This window comes from Labrus bergylta, chromosome 14, assembly GCF_963930695.1.
Source record: "Labrus bergylta chromosome 14, fLabBer1.1, whole genome shotgun sequence".
Taxonomy (NCBI): Eukaryota; Metazoa; Chordata; class Actinopteri; order Labriformes; family Labridae; genus Labrus; species Labrus bergylta.
Window position 1 is genome coordinate 18,718,026 of NC_089208.1, and position 18,126 is coordinate 18,736,151.

At 39.9% G+C, this 18,126-nt stretch overlaps 2 protein-coding genes across 4 annotated transcripts; one reads left to right on the plus strand and one right to left on the minus strand.

Annotated features, from left to right (window-relative positions):
• Window positions 1–386: 386 nt before the first annotated feature.
• On the minus strand, window positions 387–7,403 carry vps36 (vacuolar protein sorting 36 homolog). The gene is made up of 14 exons (XM_020639853.3): window positions 7,217–7,403; window positions 6,962–7,030; window positions 6,803–6,873; window positions 5,221–5,335; window positions 4,992–5,081; window positions 4,245–4,331; window positions 3,589–3,621; window positions 3,287–3,364; window positions 2,954–3,088; window positions 2,731–2,796; window positions 2,543–2,607; window positions 1,227–1,311; window positions 990–1,066; window positions 387–861 (listed from the first exon to the last, which is right to left on the minus strand). The coding sequence occupies exons 1-14, from the start codon at window positions 7,310–7,312 to the stop codon at window positions 780–782; spliced, it is 1,149 nt and encodes a 382-aa protein (XP_020495509.2). The 5' UTR covers window positions 7,313–7,403; the 3' UTR covers window positions 387–779.
• A 214-nt stretch (window positions 7,404–7,617) lies between these two features.
• Window positions 7,618–17,437, plus strand: proser1 (proline and serine rich 1). 3 transcript variants are annotated; one of them, XM_065962915.1, is made up of 13 exons: window positions 7,618–8,242; window positions 8,337–8,402; window positions 9,425–9,493; window positions 9,708–9,802; window positions 9,932–10,025; window positions 10,275–10,385; window positions 10,633–10,734; window positions 12,088–12,166; window positions 12,441–12,533; window positions 13,603–14,112; window positions 14,665–14,983; window positions 16,015–16,159; window positions 16,320–17,437. In XM_065962915.1, the coding sequence occupies exons 1-13, from the start codon at window positions 8,198–8,200 to the stop codon at window positions 16,440–16,442; spliced, it is 1,851 nt and encodes a 616-aa protein (XP_065818987.1). In that variant the 5' UTR covers window positions 7,618–8,197; the 3' UTR covers window positions 16,443–17,437. The 3 variants fall into 3 exon arrangements, with proteins under 3 accessions (XP_065818987.1, XP_020495523.1, XP_020495524.1); XM_020639867.3 differs by having other exon boundaries at window positions 13,603–14,983; XM_020639868.3 differs by lacking the exon at window positions 12,441–12,533 and having other exon boundaries at window positions 13,603–14,983.
• Window positions 17,438–18,126: the final 689 nt, after the last annotated feature.

Consider the following 18,126-nt stretch of genomic DNA (forward strand, 5'->3'; position numbering starts at 1 on the left):
GAGTGATGTTTGGCAATGTGCCTTGTATTTTTTATGCTGGGACTGAAACTGACAGTGGATTAAACATTTGTTGAATTTAAAAAAAAAATAATTATATATCAGACAACTAACTATTCACAGACAATTTGAATAAAAAGATAGAGACAAAAGTGTGCACTAGGACCAAAACAAAAAGAAAGGTTAAGCTGAGTGTTTAGAGTCACTATGAACTCTGTGTTATTTTTTTTATCAAGAAAACAAGATTTATTCCTTTATCATTAATTACATATTTGTGTATTTTTCTTTGGAAGACATGTTATCAGATGCTGTGGGTTTTCAAAACACTAAAGAGGTATTGGCTGTGTGTGAATGAAAATCAAAAAATGCACACTTAATAACATATTCAGTCAGTTTTTAATAATCCCATTTATTACTAAAAAGACAATCCACCAGGTAGATCAATCCGGGGAACACTTTGCTGCATGTATAATATGAGCAGGTTCTTGAACAGTTTCGGTAAAATAATATTTTTGATTATCTTAAAAGACAGACTCAACTCTTAGACCTACATAGAAAAAAAGCTGGTGGTACCTACAGAGGCTTTGCATATGTACTTCTAACAGCACAACAACTGATCAGTAAGTCAGACTAGACCTGAGAGCAACATTACTATGCCCATGGCTCACCTGTATCTCAGTATGTAGGGGTTGTTGTAGGATTTTTTTTTGTTTTAATGCATCAGTCAGCTAAGTGCAGCCAAGTTTCATTTTTAACCCCAAACACTGATAGCTGTAAACAGGTCAAAACAGGTTTGGGTAGAATCTCAAACCCTCAACAGAGTCATCTCTACACAGGTGGCCCATCTTCTCAGCCAGCAGCAACCTGGAAATGAGAGCGACAAAGACAGGATGCGCTTTACAATGAAGAACAAGAAAAGCATCTGAATAAAGAAAATGAGAAACAATGTGTGTGCACATGTGTGCAGTAAAACAGGCTAGAACTTATCTTACCTCTCTTTGGACAGAAGAACAGAGAGGCCCAAGAGCTTTGCAAACTCCTCTGCTGTCAAAGAGCCTTTGTCAGACACCTGCAAAGAGGAAGATGATGATAAGAACAAAAAAAAGGATAACAAACTTAAAACCTTCATTTACTGAATGTGCGATCTCTATCTGTAGATACATACATTTATATACAAAGCATTGTGTTTGATCAGTCTACACACCATGTCAGTATAATGTAAAGCTTACACTGTCTAGCGCTGAGGCTATCATTTCCTCTTCGCTGTGAGACTGCAGCTGGACCACCATCACACCGCTGTCAAACACACGCAGCCTACAAAGAAAACACATTAAGTAAAGAGTGTGTGAGACAGAAAGAGATCTGGTTGACAGTTCTTAAGCTGTAGTGATCTTTCACAACTTTAAAAGCTCCTGTGAGGAACTTTCAGTTTGCGTTGATTTTGGCGACAAAGCAGTCCCTCTTATCTCCTTGCTGATATTATCCTGTACATGCACAAGTCGTGTCTTCCTCTTGGCCTCACCGATATGTTTTTTTTTTGGGGGGCGGTACCGATATTGGGGAATAGAAAAAAATCCAATAACGATATATCGACCAATATCTTTCTTTGATCTATCTATCTATCTATATATATGTAGATATAGGGATACACATTTATCGTGTTGATCCCTTAAATGCATTTATAAAACACTTGTGGAAAAGATACATAATGAAGACAAGATGGTCACTCCACTGCAAAGTAACTGCGCATGTTTGTATGTATCATCGCTTTACACTCTGGAAAGTGATAATGCTTGTTGTAATCCATATAGCACCCTCTGCTGGTGACAGAGAAAAAACTGCAAGAATGAAAAGCTATTTGACAGGTAAATAAATCTGGTAATATTGGCGAATATCTGCAATAAAATTAGCCGATGTGCTAATACCGGCCGATATTATTGGCTGGCCGATTAATCGGTCGGACTCTACTTATTACCAAAAAAAAAAGCAATTTTAGTTTTAACAGTCAAACTCACTGTAATTCCTAGCAGTGCAAAATGTTAACGAAGGCTGTTTCTGCAGCGTACTGTAATTCACTTCATCTGACAACTACCCCCTGGCAGCGATTACAGGCACAAAAACAACGATATAGAAATAGTCAATCTTGCTGCTGACGGTCTTGGTTTCTTTTGTAGGTCATTCAGAGGCACCAGTAATAATTTAATGTCTGTTTCATATCCTGCGGAAAACACCTCACAGGAGCTTTAAATAAGCCGAAAGCAAAGGAACAGACGCTAGTCTGGGAGGACTAGGACCAGTGTGTTAAGGAAACAGGCCTGTGTTTCTTTTGAAAACCCTGGGAAGTCACAGGAAATGTCAGCCACAGAGGGCTGGACAACACTTCCAACAACAGGAAGCCTGACAGGAAGAGCCTGGCCTCTGTGAAGCAGACGCCGTCCCTGCCCTATATTCTTTTACTAAACACATAGCCAAGTCTATACTCAGAGGAGTGTATAAGAGACACATTAAACAATACAATGTGAAGACACACTAAAATCAAACTCACCTCAACGGGAGCTTTAATGACTCAAACATCTTGCACGCATTTAACAAATCTTCTGGAGATAAAAGCTGCAGACACAAACAAAAGGCTGTTAGTGTATGTCCCATTGTACATGCAGCTTAAAACATACAAATACATTCCTATAATAACACATGAAATTGATTAGTGTGTGATTTTGATTTTAGCATTACCTCCATCCCTCTAGCACGGTTGACAAGACAGTACACCTCAGTGAGAGCCATCATACCTCCTCGCTCCTGAGACAGTGACGAGGTGTGGACAGGAAGCAGCAACAACAACAACAACAACAAAATGTCAGAGGTGGATTCAAATGGAAATTTAAGTTTCTTAAAAATGAATTGATTTGATTCGGTGCAGGTGTAAAACATATGAAACCAACTTGAATGCCTATACCTCCAGAGGGGCCTGTAGCATGTCTCCCAGTTGTTTAGCCAGCTGCAAATGGTAATGTGTGCCTGATCCATGCGTTTCCCTGGTAACAGGGTTAGCGATACCCATGCTCAGGAGGTAGGACTTAAACCGGATTGTCTAAAAAGCAGAACAAAAGAGTTAAAGAACAGTGAAACATGAAAACCGAGTGTTGTACTATTAAGAGTTTAAAATTGCAGAGTAGTGTGCAGAAAATGACTGGGAGGCTTTGATATTTTGACAAACGTCCTGAATATGCATGAACGACGCCTTACATCTTGTTTGATTGTCATTTCTGACACATGCTCGGCTTCTTACCTCGTCTTCTGTTATGTCTCCCTGCTTGTCTTTGATCTTGTTCGCTATTGACCTGGACAACTCCACCATCTCTTTGGCCTGTTTGGTCGAGAAGACAAGCAGTCAGCAAAATCCAACCGTGTAATAGCTTAACACAGGTTTTAACAATCCTACAGCATAATGGTTAGATAGCATATTCAATTAAATGTGTTTTCTAAAAGGTCATCTATTGTGTAATGAATAACAGTACAATGAATACTGTAATAATCTCTAAATCAACAGTTGCAGGAAAAGGTGAGATTTAAAAGGAACTAAATCTTTACCTTCACCATCAGCTTACTGAGGTCCTCAAAAGCCTGAAAAGAAAAAAAAAGGCACTAACTGAGTAAGAGTTCTCAAAAATGATCACAATTAAAAAAAGCCACAAAACTTCATGGCTACAGATAATTTAAATATCATTCCACAACATCTCCCCCTCCTCAGTGGTTTATGTTCAACTTGAACATTCCTCAAAGCACCTTTTATTTCACCATCATTCTTTTTAAAATAGCCTCATACGTATATATGTCTTTTTGATGGTTCCAGGTTAAAGTCTTACACACAAAGTATATCCAGCTGCTGTTTCCTTTAAACACATACAGTAACTTTGTGGTTTTCCCTGACTAGCTTCACAGCATCTGTGGTCAGCTTGAATTCGTATGAGCCACATTTAGTTCTGAGTGTGACAAGATTTAATGGCAGAGGATAAAAAAACTGTTTAAAACTTTCTTAGAAACTTCTTAAACTTAACCACTCTGCATCTTTAGTATCTTCACAGTTAAACGCATCCCAAATATGTTAAATGAATGAGAAGCTTGAAGGAGGTTGGAAGCAGGACAGATAGGGAGTATCCTGAGCTTTCTGTTTAAACTAATAACAATAAGCATTCCCACACATTTCTTAGAACTTTTAGTATTTTTTTTTTCCGCTTTCCCAATACCTCAGAAATGTTCTTGTCTGTTTCTTTTCTTCTCTCCTCAATCTTCCTCTCAATGCCAACAATCCCGACTGCACGTGTCCTTCCTGCCTGTAAGACCACGAAGGAAAGAAAAACACACAAAGTGAAAGACAAGACAAGCCATTTCGAAGTTGGTCACAAACCCCGAAAGACGAGGAAAGACAAACACTGAGGAGGGAAAGAAATGTGGACAAGTCCTGCTACCGTGTATAATTTAATTTCAGTGAATATTATGTCAAAAAACTACAATTAATGCTCTCCTACTTATTAGGAGAAACATGAACTAGTGTTGCTGTAAGTGTAATAGCATACACATAAGCCAATTCTGACTTCTGTCTGAGTCCTTACTGTGACGGATTCAAGTTAATTTCATAAATCAAGGAATCAGGGAAAAAGCCAACAACTCAACATCACATGAACTGACACTGACTTTGGAAAACTGTAAAAAGTAATCAGAGACAGAAGCTCTGACAGTTTTGAACTATAAAGCTCCACCACACAGTGATAATACTGCCATCCTGTGGAGCGTGACATCATTGATGGACACATTAACATCACCTACAGTAGTAAAAAAGCTGAAGGGAAGTTAGGCCTGTGAGGTTAAAGTCCTGTGGTGTGGATAAATCAAGTGAAATCACAGCATCTGCGACAAACACATTCCAGAGATGTAAGAGAATGGCACATGCGATTCTAGTCTTAATGAGAAGGAACACATGGTATGCCTCTCACCTGTGAGCCAGTTCCTGTGGGGATTGGCTGTGAAGCCGTTGTTTTCTCCCATCTCTTCTGAGTCATTTCTTCTGTCAGCCTCCTGTGAAACTGCAAGCACAAGATACTGTGTCACTTCCAGGCTATAAAGTCTCAAACACAGACTGTCCCTAAAGAAGGCTCATTATAGGGTAAAAAAAAAAAAAACTATAAACAAAAAAAGTTCAACAGAAAGTAAACATGGGACTACCTCTATCTGCCCATGTTCTTTGAAGGACAGCTTGATGAACGAGTACTTGCTGTGTTGGTAAGGACCTGGCTCCTTGTTGGCAGGTGCTGGGTGCAGGTGTATCACTATTTTCGCACTACAGGACAAACAATAAACAGTGAATGCATGCATAGCAACAGAGAGAGAGTTCATTCTTTATTCTAAAATGTGCTTTGACCAAATTAATCTTAACTTCCTGGAGCTTTCTTAACTGAAGACACTTCCCAAAAATATTCGACCAAAACACAACAATTACTTCTCATATGACCAAAGTTCAATATGAATTTATGAGATTATAACAAAGCCAGCTCCACAAGAACTACGACAACCATCAATGAAATACAGTAAGCTCCAGAAAAAAGCTTGTGCTGGAGCCAAATGATGTGATTGTTTTGTGTCATGCTATTTTCCTTGTGGTTGTGTGTGTTGGTCCTCTACTGGGCACTATGTGTAGCCTGGGCGGATGCTGTGGTTAAAGCAAGGCTCCAGGTGAGGTGGGACAGGTGATTGAATGGAGGCAAAACGTTTTTTTTTTTTTTTACCGTGTCAGCCTGTTGGAGTTAAACGCATCCAACGCGGATTTGTTTTATTTATAGACGTAGTGGGTCGTCATGTTTTCCTTTATTGATAAGAAGTGTTTCAAAATAAATGGATTGAAATATCCAAATCACAACATCAATGGACTGTGTTCATTTCTTCGAGCTAAGCACGCGTCCGAAAGCTTCCACATTCATCCCTCAAGTGACTTTTCTAAACAATACTGGGTTTGTTAAAATTGGTCACTACACCTTGGTTTAAGATTTATGCTCAAAATAACCACTAATGCATCCAAACAAGCTACTGTCTTTTGATTTCTATCTTTTTTTTAAATGACAGTACACATGTACGTAACACCCCCCCCCCCCCCAACCCCCTCCAAGTCTTGTTTCTGTTATTAGAAAATGTAAAACTCTGCTGCTCGCTTATAAAACAGCGACAGAAACGTCTCCTCCTTACTTTAACTCTCTCATCCAGGTCTACACTCCCTCCCGCCCCCCTACGCTCTGCCAAAGAAAGGCATCTGATCCAACCTTCACAACAGGGTCCTAAGTCTCTCACTAGACTTTTCTCCTCTGTCGCCCCCCGGTGGTGGAATGAACTTCCAAACTCCATTCGATCTGCAGAGTCCCTCTGCACCTTTAAGAAAAAGCTAAAGACCCAGCTCTTTCATGAATACCTACTCACTTAATGATGATGGTCTCCATATTATTGATGATGATGACGGTTGTGACGATTGTTTTTGTTTGATAACGATGACTTATAAGATGGTTTCTATACTGATTAGAGCTCTCAAGAACTGCCGTCGATGTTGTGCTTTGCCTCTGGTCACTTCCTGTCAGCACCTGTGTGTCCAATCAGACTCAAAGCTGATCGTTTGCTCTTACTGACACTGTTCCCTTTTTTTTTCTTCTAGATCCTCGCTTGTGTTGTACTTACTCTCTGATGCACGTCACTCTGGATAAAAGCGTCTGCTAAGTGAATTGTAGAATTGCAGAAACAACAAGCTTTGTGTCCAGACACTTACCTTTTCCCTATTCCTGCAGCCTGCTCCTCAAAGAGGATGATCTGGGACAGAGGCATGGCTATACAGCATTCCTACAGATGGCAAGAAAACAATTATGTCTCAAAAGAGTCTAGGAAATCAGTGGAGGAAGTGTGCAGTCATTTTGCAATGCTGGCTTACATGGTTTTTAACATCCCTCCAGATCAACCGATGGGTACTCAACAAGGCAACTCCCAGATCCAGCTTAGCCTGGTACAATGACAGGAAAATGTATTAGTTCATGCAGATTCGACTATAAAACGATGTATACCAGTGGTTGCATTGCTATATATCAAACATAAATAAGTGGTGTAAAAAGTAAAAAAAAAAAAAATGCTGGGTGAATGTTTTTTGCTGTTCTGCAGTTGTGTCAGGCTTCTCTTAGCCATGATATACCTTATCATCACCGTCATAGAGTCTCACACCTCGCTGCTGTATCACCAAGGTTTCGTCAATTTCTAAAAGCCCATTCGACCAAGAAAATCGATCCATTTTCACTTAAAAACTCTTTAATTCCTTAATCTATCTCCGCAGCTGCTCAGGCTCATTCTACCTGTTTACTTCCTCAACGCTGACTTTAGCAGGCCTGCCGCTGCCTGCAAAGAAAACAAGAACAGTTAAAAAACAGAAAATTTTAAATTTCAACTGAGCTTTAAACTTTTTTTTTTTAATGAAGCGTTTACACTAATCCGTTCATAAATACTGTTACTTTAATTATTTTTTTTTTTTTACAATATATATATTTTTTTTAGGCCGCTCCAAGGGGTCCGTCGTGGTTGTTGACGTTCCTAGCGCACAGCTGTCAATGGATGCTAACAAGAGTTGCTATCGTGCGAGCACGTTAGTTTATTATTGCTTGATGAATATCGGCCGGATCGTTATTTTCGCTGAGCGCTGGATTTAAACTAATCTAAACGACTTAATGCATGTTAATACTTTTCCGTATTTCGAGTGTCCTTTTTTTTTACTGAGCTCTGTTCAAAAAAAAAAAAAAAAAAAATAGAGGTAGCCCTAGCTTGCTAGCTTGTTGTTAGCTGCGGACAAACCTGCTTGCAGAAAGGATTTTCACTGCAGATTCTTCCACTTCTCTTGTTTGGAAGTCGTTGTTCACGGGCGAGAAGTTTGATCATGCAGCTTCAGCACGAGTCCAAACACTGAAAAGCTTTCACTTTAAGCTTCTAATCATGTTATTGTAGCAGAATGAATTCAAATCACTGACATTGTATGAGTTGCACAGTTTTTAAACTTTTCCTCAAATCTATTGATGTTAAATGACCTTTTCATTGGTATTGTAAAAAAAAAGAAGTAATCACTGGTAGTGTTTACCAGTTGTTGACAGTAATAATTGCAGTATTGAGTAAGTTTGTGTCTGTAAACATGGATAAGAAATCATTTGATATCGTCTTGGATGAGATCAGAAAGGTAAAAGGATGTCAAATCACAAATTATCTCTTTTTGATTTCATGTTTGGGGAAAAAAAAGTGTTTCATTGGTAATTCTGTCTTCCTTGTTTCAGTGCGTGTTGACCGATCAGAGGACCAAAGCTATTGAACAGGTTCATGGATATTTCTCCAGCGAGCAGGTAAACGTGTGAACAAGATTCAAGAGTCAAGATTTTTTATTTGTCACTTGCTCATACAGATGTGCAGTGAAATGTAAGGACTGTTTCGCAAGGCCATGCAATAACACTCAAATTACTAACACACATATATACAGTAAGATAGAATATAATGTAAAAAAAAAGAATTAATTGAATGTACAAAATATAAAATATAGAGTAATGTGTGAGAGCAGTGTGTGTTACTGTGTTTCACTACACTTCAGGACAGGAATCACAAGAATGAAGCTTTTTGATTGTGACACAGCAGCTCCGATATGATTAATGCATACACGTCTTATCATATTACAAATAATAATATTATAAGCTCTTGACTTGGTAGATTTTAAGATGTCATCTTTGAGTAAATGGAGCTTTTTTTCTTTTCTCTGTTTTCTCAAAATATGTAAGTTAAATGTGATTGTCAAAACGTCAAGTAAAGAGATGTACATGCTCTCAGGGCTGGGAAATATATCGAGTCTTTAAGATGTATCGATATATTTTCAAACGAGTTAACGGGTTAGACAATATCGTTAATATGGATATAGTTTATGTTGCATTAAAATAACATTATAGAGGTGCCAGGTCTCCTTTTTCTCATCTCACTGATGATGACTGTCTGTCTGTCCCTCTTAACCCTGCTCCTCCTCTCTCTCTCTCTTTTATTGTATTTAAGGAACATTTTTATTTTATAATATTACTTTTTAAATTCACAAACAGGTAGTTTATTTTCCATAATGTTAATAAAATACATATCGATATATATCGAGTATCGCCATTCAGCTAATCAATATCGAGATATGAGTTTTGGTCCATATCGCCCAGCCCTACATACTTTTGTTGTTTTAAATCAAAATAAAGATATGGTAAAAACAAAACAGAGTACAAACACGTAAAGAGTTGACATTTGTTTTTGATCAACAAAGTTGCTTGTCAAATTGCCACCATCCTTTCTACTGCTCTCATAGATATTGAGTTGTTTGTGACACTGCCTTGAACATGTGCAGGTGATGGAGATCTTGAAATACTTCTCATGGGCAGAGCCACAGATCAAAGCAGTGAAAGCTCTGCAGCATGTAAGTAACAGGTGTTTGAAATGACTGGGAAACCAAAGTTGTTGTTTTTTTTCTATTCCTTTGTTTACCCGTCTACATTAGGTTTCTGACAGACTGAAGGGAATATTGTTAAACAAGCTCAATGTTTAATTTTTGATTGTCTTGCTCCTTCTCTTGTGCCACTTGTTTTGAAAAAATGTGAAGTGAAATGTGCTTCTTTATCTGATTCCATCAGAAAATGGTTGCAATCCCTACAACCAAAGTTGCAAATATCCTGAACTGCTTCACCTTCTCAAAGGACCGACTGATTGTGTTAGAACTAATAGCTTTGTGAGTACATTTTACACCTTAAATGGACTGTATAACACAGTCAAAAGCAATATGATACCAGTTATAACTTCCTTCAATCATTACACTAATAGCTGACTTTTTAAAAATTGTATTTCTCTCCACATACAGGAACATATCAGATGCTGAAAATTATCGTCCTGTGGAGGATCTGTTTCGCATACACTTGTCTGAGAAGAAGCGAGCCCGCAGGATACTTGAGCAGGTGAGTTCATCTTAAAGCCAATAAAACTTCATGCTGTTATTTTTTATTCTCTGGAGGTCATTGAGTCCCTTTTGGAAGCCAGTTATTCCCAGGGAACAAGGGTTGCCAAGTGCGTCTATTGTGAGCCTTTATAAGAAGTAGTGTCCATCTGTGAATGCTTTCTTTTTGATAAAATATGTTTAGTGTTGTGTACACAAGCAAAAACACATGCACACGATTCCTGAAATTGTATCACTTCTGTCTTATTAGGTGTGTAAGGTTGGCTGCAAGGCTCCTGTAGCCATGATCTCTTCCTGTGGTATGATACCAGGAAATCCATACCCTAAAGGAAGACCCAGCCTGGTCAGTGGCACGTTTCCTGTAAGTATGTGCAAGAGGATTCTGAAAAGGTTTAAGATTGGTCAATCACAAATTCACCACTACTCAGTAAAAAAAAAAGAGCATATTTCATATTTCTTTTATGTCCTGGTATTTGTGTAGGTCTACATAGTTTCACCTGTTTATTAAGCATTTTTCAGGTTACAAGTGAACAGAGTTTGTGTATGTGTGTCTGCTCAATGTAAATCTGACCTTGAATAAAAGTATCTTTGTTTTTTTTTGTTTGTAGGGAATTCCTCCAGTAAAGAAAGAAGGTGAGAAGAAAGAGGACACCTCTAACAGTATGGAGGGGAAAGGAATCGCTTCACGGATTACTGGACCGTTCAAACCAGTAAGCACTAGAATGGATATACCTGGACTTAGATAAAGTAACATTGACAGGTTGCCCTAGAGAAGTCTCATGACTGAGTGACGAGCCCTCACATGACACATTTTATTGCTTGCATTTGATAAAAAAAAAAAAAAAACGTTATCCCACATTTCCAGCTCTGTTATCAAAGCTACTGATTTACACCATTGTAAAATAACTTATTGGAAACACACAAATGTTTGGGGCTGTAGTGAGTGTTAGCAGAACAATGGAAAGATAGAGAAACATTCATCTGAGTGATAGTAAAGTCAGTCTGAGCTCAGTCTGTAAGGGCTTGGGTTGGTAAGCGGAGGGTGGACTGTTCAATTCCTGGTACGGACCAATTTATGGACATTTGTCTGGTTGCTGGAGAGGTGCCAGTTCACTTACTGAATTCTGCAGAGGTGCCATTGAGAAAGGTACTGAATCCCCAACTACTCAGGGTGCCCTCTGTGTGCAGCCCCCCGACTCCTGCTACTATAAATTAATGCAGGGGGTCCTGTTTGTATTTGGGGCGTGTGTATGATGTCTCTCAGTAACTGAATTTCCCCTCTGGGTATTAATCAAGTATACAAAACTACAATTAAATTAAAATAGTGTGTAGTTTATCTGAAAAGTTAACATAACCATGGCTGGGAGGTAAAGGTGTGAATGTGCAATAGAGTGATTACTGTTGTAAATGTGAAGTTACATTTCAGACAGCTGTTAATTGTAAGGACCTGCAGCACTGTATTTGTTATAAACTTAGAAGCAAAGATATACATTTTCAGTAATATCATTATTTTATAGCTTTTATTACCTCATGAAAGAGTAATCCACTACTCATAAATTTTACATATTTTACCGTAAAAAAATATGTCGGACATCGACGTCCCAGACCTCAAACTTTTCCTATCAGGCCGCACTCCTGTCTCTCTCCGCTGGTTTTTTTCCTTGTGGTAAAGCTTCGAACAAGTATACCTATTACATGCTGGTTTAATTCCACATATCTTGCGCTTCATGTAATAGTTGTCTTTTTGCTCAAGTACTTCTAGACATCACTTTTCCTGGTCATTGCTGACATGGTGCATGTAGCTCACTGAGTTGGGCTGCTGCAGCCTAAAACAATGCAAACGCAGGTGTGCTGCTAGTGAAACGTGACTACACTGATGATGTCAGTAACGAGTACTGTACCCATCCCTTTTTAGAATATGAGAAGATAACAAATAATGGTCCCCATTTGATCATTTTATTCTAAATTAAATGTGTTTTTACAATGAGCTTTCATTTGTATTCCAGATACATTTTTACCTGACTTCTAATCAGAACAATCTTTTCTGTCTTTTCCTATCACAGTTTCCTTCAACATACAACCCTCATCGGCCTGTGCCCTACCCCATACCACCATGTCGACCACATGCTACTATTGCACCAAGTAAGAAACAACCCACCTTCACACTGTTTCACCTACAGTACCTTTCCCTGCCATGTGCAGTAATCCAACACTTGTACAAATTTCAAGTTTTTAAAACTTCAGCTCGTTTTAGTGGTTTGATTTCAATTATTTTTTAATGCAAACTGGTATGAGTTGAGGTAATCAGTTGGTAACGGGTTGTATTTTGTGTGTGTGTGTGATTCTTACATTTGTGTGTGTGTGTGTTTGTATTAATGTGTGGTGGACACTGTTAATATATGCAACTGCTACTCAGGTGCATACAACAACGCAGGCCTTGTTTCTATGGGAGGGGTTATAACAGCCCACGTGGCCCCTCCCCCCTACAGCTCCGCACACAAAGTAGCAGGTATGATTCGAGTGTGCGGTTATGTGTGAGACGGCAAATAAACACTCTTTGAAGCTTGCTGCCTAACTACCTGGCATGCTGCTTACCTGCGCTTCTCAAATCTTTTATCAGATGACGAATGGGCTTTTTGATTTCTGCTGGAGACACTGAGTTCCACTGAGTGACCAGAAACTGACATTTCACGCAGGCCAACTTAAAGGCTGTGTATTGGATTCTTTTCATTTGGGACTGTTAGAAAATGCCGTTACATCTTTATGTGATAGGAGTGTTTTCATATTAGACTGCAACATATCCAATACAACAGTAATTCTGTTAAGATGCAGTTTATTATTTCTACTATTTTTCTCCTAATATGACAAAACACATCATAATCACAGAATAAATTTACCCTTAAAATTGTTTTGTTTTTTTCAATGTCTTGCTGTCCTGTGTGCAGCTACTTCTGCTTTCTGGTCAGTCAGCATAGAAGTCTTATTTTGCTGAATCATGTGGACGATTCGTCTGCGGCCCTGGACTGGGAATAACTTCAAACTAATACCATCAATCTTTTTTTTTTTTTTTCTTGCTGGAATCATGCTCTGTGCTGGCATTTAACCTGCATTGCTTTGGAAAACACGTTTTGTTAACGCTCTTATCTCATCATTTTTCACTGTTGAATACATATTTTTAGAGTCTTTTGGGGAGATATGAGCACAATTTATATTTCAATTGAAGAAAAAAAACTAAGTGTTGAGATGACAAAGTGGGTGATGAAAGTTAATCTGAGCATCTGAAGTTTTCCCCAAAGGAAAGGAGAAATATTCCAAATGGAAAAATTGTTGGAATATTTTATGTAATTGGATGCTTTTTGGCTAGTACTTCATGCTGCATCTCCTATTCCTTTTAAGATGTTAGTTTTGGTCTCTGTATCTTTAGTATTTTGTGGTCTTATTCAATCCTTTTCTTGAATTGAAATCTGAAAAACACAAAAACAAAAACACAAAAATCATAATTCTTAAACTAAGTCATGAGATGATAATACTTATTTTAATAACCATTTTTACCCCGTTGGATCTTTTTATATCTCCAGGTTATGCCAAACCAGGAAATCCACAGATCACCACACCTGGAGTCAACAGTGGGCCCCTCCTCATTCCTCATGGATCCACCCCTTCTACACCTGTCCCACCTCAGGCCTCTCCTGCTCAGCCAACTCCCACAACCCCCATCACTCCAGTGTTCCCCGGCATGGTGCCCTCTCACAACCCTAATGCCCACTCGCCCTCCCCTGCTCCGTCTCCATCTGTGATCAAAGCAGGGCCCCAGACCCCCGGGGGCCATGCTGCACCTACACCCTCATCCGTCATCAAAGCCCACACTCCTTCAGGTACTCCTTGTGGAACGCCTGTCCCTGGTAGTGGTGGCTTCACTTCATCTCCCTTCCATGGTGTTTCCAGACCAGGCACCCCTGCTTCCTCCCGCAGCGGCCACGACCACTTATCTCAGACGAATTCCATGGGCTCATCTCAACAGAGGGTTTTTCACCAGTCCACAGACCACCAGTCAGGATCCACACACCCTGGCATACACCCACACTCAGGTAACCCATCTGGGTCAGTGATCCGAAGCTACACCCCCTCTGGACCACAATCTCTCACTCCTGGATCATCCAATCCAGCTATACCAAGCTGTTCCACCCCAGGCCACAGTCCCAAACCCTCCCCAGCCCACTCTGCACAGGTTCAGGCCGCCATGGCCGCAGCCATGAATAGACACTCTGGGGGAAGCAACAGCGGCAGTAACAGCCCCGTGCCCTCCGCTTTCAAGGGCGCCTCTCGCTGCGGCACACCATCTCTTAGCTCTCTGGTAGTCCCAGGTTCTGCACAGGCTGCCCAGGCTGCCCAGGCTGCCCTGGCACGTTCTTTCGGTCTGTCACACCCCTCAGGTTCTCCTCAAGTTTCTCTGTCAAGTCCTGTTGCCATCCCTGGCCTCCAGGGTCTATCCTCCAGCCCAGCACCCTCACATTATCACGGCCTCTCCCACTTCCCCTCCCTCACCTCCTCACTCCCTCCATCCACCATCTCTGCATCCATGCCAGGAATCCCTCACTCCAGCAGTATTTCTAACCATCCACCCACCTCCATCTACCCAGGACTGGCTTCCAATGCTGCCCCCAATGCAGCCTCCCCATTCGGTCTAGGCCTTACCTCCGCCCCCTCGCTATTCGCAGGCCTCCCTCCCGGCGCAAGCCCTGCTGCGTTCCCAGGATTGGGGGTGTCAGGAGGGCACAGTGCAGGGAGCCCTGTGTTGTCTTCTTTCATGGGACTCCCCGGGGCCACTCCCTCTTCAGTGGCATCAGTGGCACCACTGCAGGCAGCCGCGGCTGCTGCGGCTGCTGCAGCTGGAGTTCCATCCTCATCGCCAGTTTTGCCAGGATTCGCATCTGCTTTTAGCTCCAACTTCCAGCCTGGGTAAGAGAGGTTTTCATGCAAGTCTACTGTCAAATTTGATATCGATAATCTGACTAAATCTACTACTCTCATATTAATTTTCTCAGTATTAATTAACCCTCATTTCATTTGGTCTTGATGAAAAGTTCTCACGAGCAAATTTGGGCTCTTCTTTGTGAATCTTCTTGCTGCTATCACACCTTTTAATATTTAGCTTTTTAACTTCCCAGTAAGCACAGACGTCAGTTGTCCTGTCCAAGTAGAGTAACTGACATGTGATGGCATCATAAATCATGTCCTTCGATTTTCCACTCTGCGTTTCATGTGCTAATATCGGGAACACTGCACTTACAAAGTGCAAAGTCCACTTCTACACCTCCTCCGGAGTGTCAGGCGTAGAGCTTCTTGACAAATCCCATTATTGTCAGCCATATAGCGAGCATGTTATCTTTCCAATGAGCAAGCACATGCCTCACCTCTGTTGGTATTTCAGTTGCTGAAATGGCAGCTGGTGTCCAAACCACCTAGATCTTGTTTTTGCTGGTTCTACATGGGGAACTGAAACAATGTTTTGCTAAAGTAACACAAAATGTATACACACAAAGGAGTTATTCAACTATACACAGCTTTTATAGTCGTGTTATGATACCACTGTTACAAGATAAACGACAAAGTAGCTGTAATCATCTAACATTTGTATATTCAGTTGAAATACAAATACTGTAACCATATACTGTTACCATCGCCTGCATCGTGATCAAATAAACTCTTGCAAAATAACCCTAAGCTATTTTACATGTCTCACTTTCAACTCATTAAACCAACAAGATATATGTTACTGTTTTCCAGGTTGTATGTTGAGAGAGAAAAAAAAAAAAAACACTGAAATTGGTGAAAACTGAAACTTGATCACAGTCACATTTTATTGCATCGAAGTGAAAAGTGTGATCAGTAAGCCTGGTTAAGTGTATTTAGTTCTGAAATCCCATGGATAGAGAAAGAGTGATGTGAAAAATAATTCAATCATACGTGGTGTTTTTTTTTTTTTCCAGGTTGAGCAGTGGACTCCAGCCTCCAGGAAGCAGCGGCTTCCCCGGCTTGCTGTCATTCCCCGGAGTACCGGGCTTCTCCCCCTCTGGCTCACCTGCTGGGCTCAGTGGACTCCACAACCAAGCAATGCAGTCTGCCCTGCTGCAGGTAGACACACGCACACACACACGCACACACACACACACACACACACACACACACACACACACACACACAACTATACTCTTTGATAGTAAAATCATTTGAATGCCTGACTGATTAAACCTCATTGCTACAGCAACACTACATTCCTTTTTCTCTGTACCAGGCTCATCCCACGTCTCTGGAAGGCTTTCAACCTCAGCCCAACGCTTTCACTAACTACCCTCCAGGACCAGGAAACCCTTTCCTGCTCCAACCAAGCCTGCACCCTGAGCTGGGTTGGCAGTAAAACACACACTACTGTTTGAAACACTGATTACACATAAATACTGTCTCCTATTACCTCCCTCTGTTTTTTTAATCAGTTTCCCTATTGGCCGTGAGCCCTGACAGATTAGAGACTTTTAGTAATGTTTATGTTACCACCAGATTGACTGATTACTTGAAGTGTCATGCAAACAGATGAAATAGAGTGTGGAGGGGGATGGTAATACGTCTTATAATATGCATCGAGAACAGATGTAAATATCAGTTGTCTAAGTTGTTAGTTTTTATAAGTAGACTGTGAATGGTTTTAATGTTAGCTGGACTTGGCTGATCTTGACAAGGTGTGAAAAGTCCGTAGTGAATTATGAAATATAGAACATTTACAAATGTACATGATATCATGTAATGACTCGACAGTAGTCCCACGTAGTATTTCGTGTCCAGTGTGAGTGGAGAGGACATCCTTTATGATGATTATGACATGTCCTGAATTGAATATCGCATCATGAAATGAATCTCTGAGACCTATCTTGGTAAGTTGAATTGAAGTTATATTTTAAAAAGGCAACACAAGTTTTTTTTTTGTTTGTTTTTTTAACTCCTGCTTGGAGAGTCGCATACGTCATTTTGTGTTTTCAGTGAACAAACACATGTGGCTGTCAGCAGTTTACATTTTTTTAAAGATGTCACCCTGCTACAAATACTGTTATAAAAGTGTTTGATCCATGTACTGTTGTACTGTTATACTGTTAACATAACTTGAAGCATTGATTGGTTGATAATGTTGACTTGAGATTTTAAAAAACAAACAGTTTATTCTTAATTAATTCTTGGCAAAAGAGTAAAAACTGTTAGTTTATGTCATGCACTGCCCAGTACACTCAGTTACTTTCTTGTTGTAGAGTAACCAACATATTTCTGTTTTTATTAAATTCTATGTTGTTTTTTTTCTATGATGCCCCTTTTTTTTAATTGCACCTGTTTGATTACTTTGTCAGTAAACTGCTGGTTGCTCTAGCTGTTGTGTTATCTCTATTCTATCCCAAACTGTCAGAGGAAAAAAAAACCTTAATTAGAATAATTCCAGGTGACAAAACCAATGAACGTCTTCATGTTTAAAAAAAACGAACAAAGCTAGGCTTAAATATTCTGTGGGGAAACTACAGCGAGTGTAGCTATTATCATTTTAATTTATTGTCCTAATCATGGGAGCATGATCAGTTTGATAAGTAGCAGCGCTTTAGGTCAATAAAGCTCATCCATTTGTTTTAAAGTGACATCTTTATTGTATCAGACAAGGCAACACCATAGATAAAGTTCATGGCCAGTTAAAGACTCGATGAAGAAGGTCAGCAGTAAATTGTACAAATCACATCCTCAAAAGAGACCACATTACCGTCATTATATCAAGTTTCCTTATCTGTGAATTAAACCCAGCCCTCAATAGTAGATCATTTTCCAGCCTGCTGCTGTATACAGTGTTTATCTCAAGCACTGCTAATATAACAGTGCATATGACTGAAGTTATCAGTCATGGATCAGTTAGTCATGAGACCTGCAACACCCAGTGATTGTATCTCACTGGAAAACTTTCTACCTCACAGCCATCCAAGTTTTCTATAACCATAGACTGATAACTGTTAACGTCTGAACACATCTCATAAATGAATACATGGAATATACAATAAACATTTTATCCTATGCAT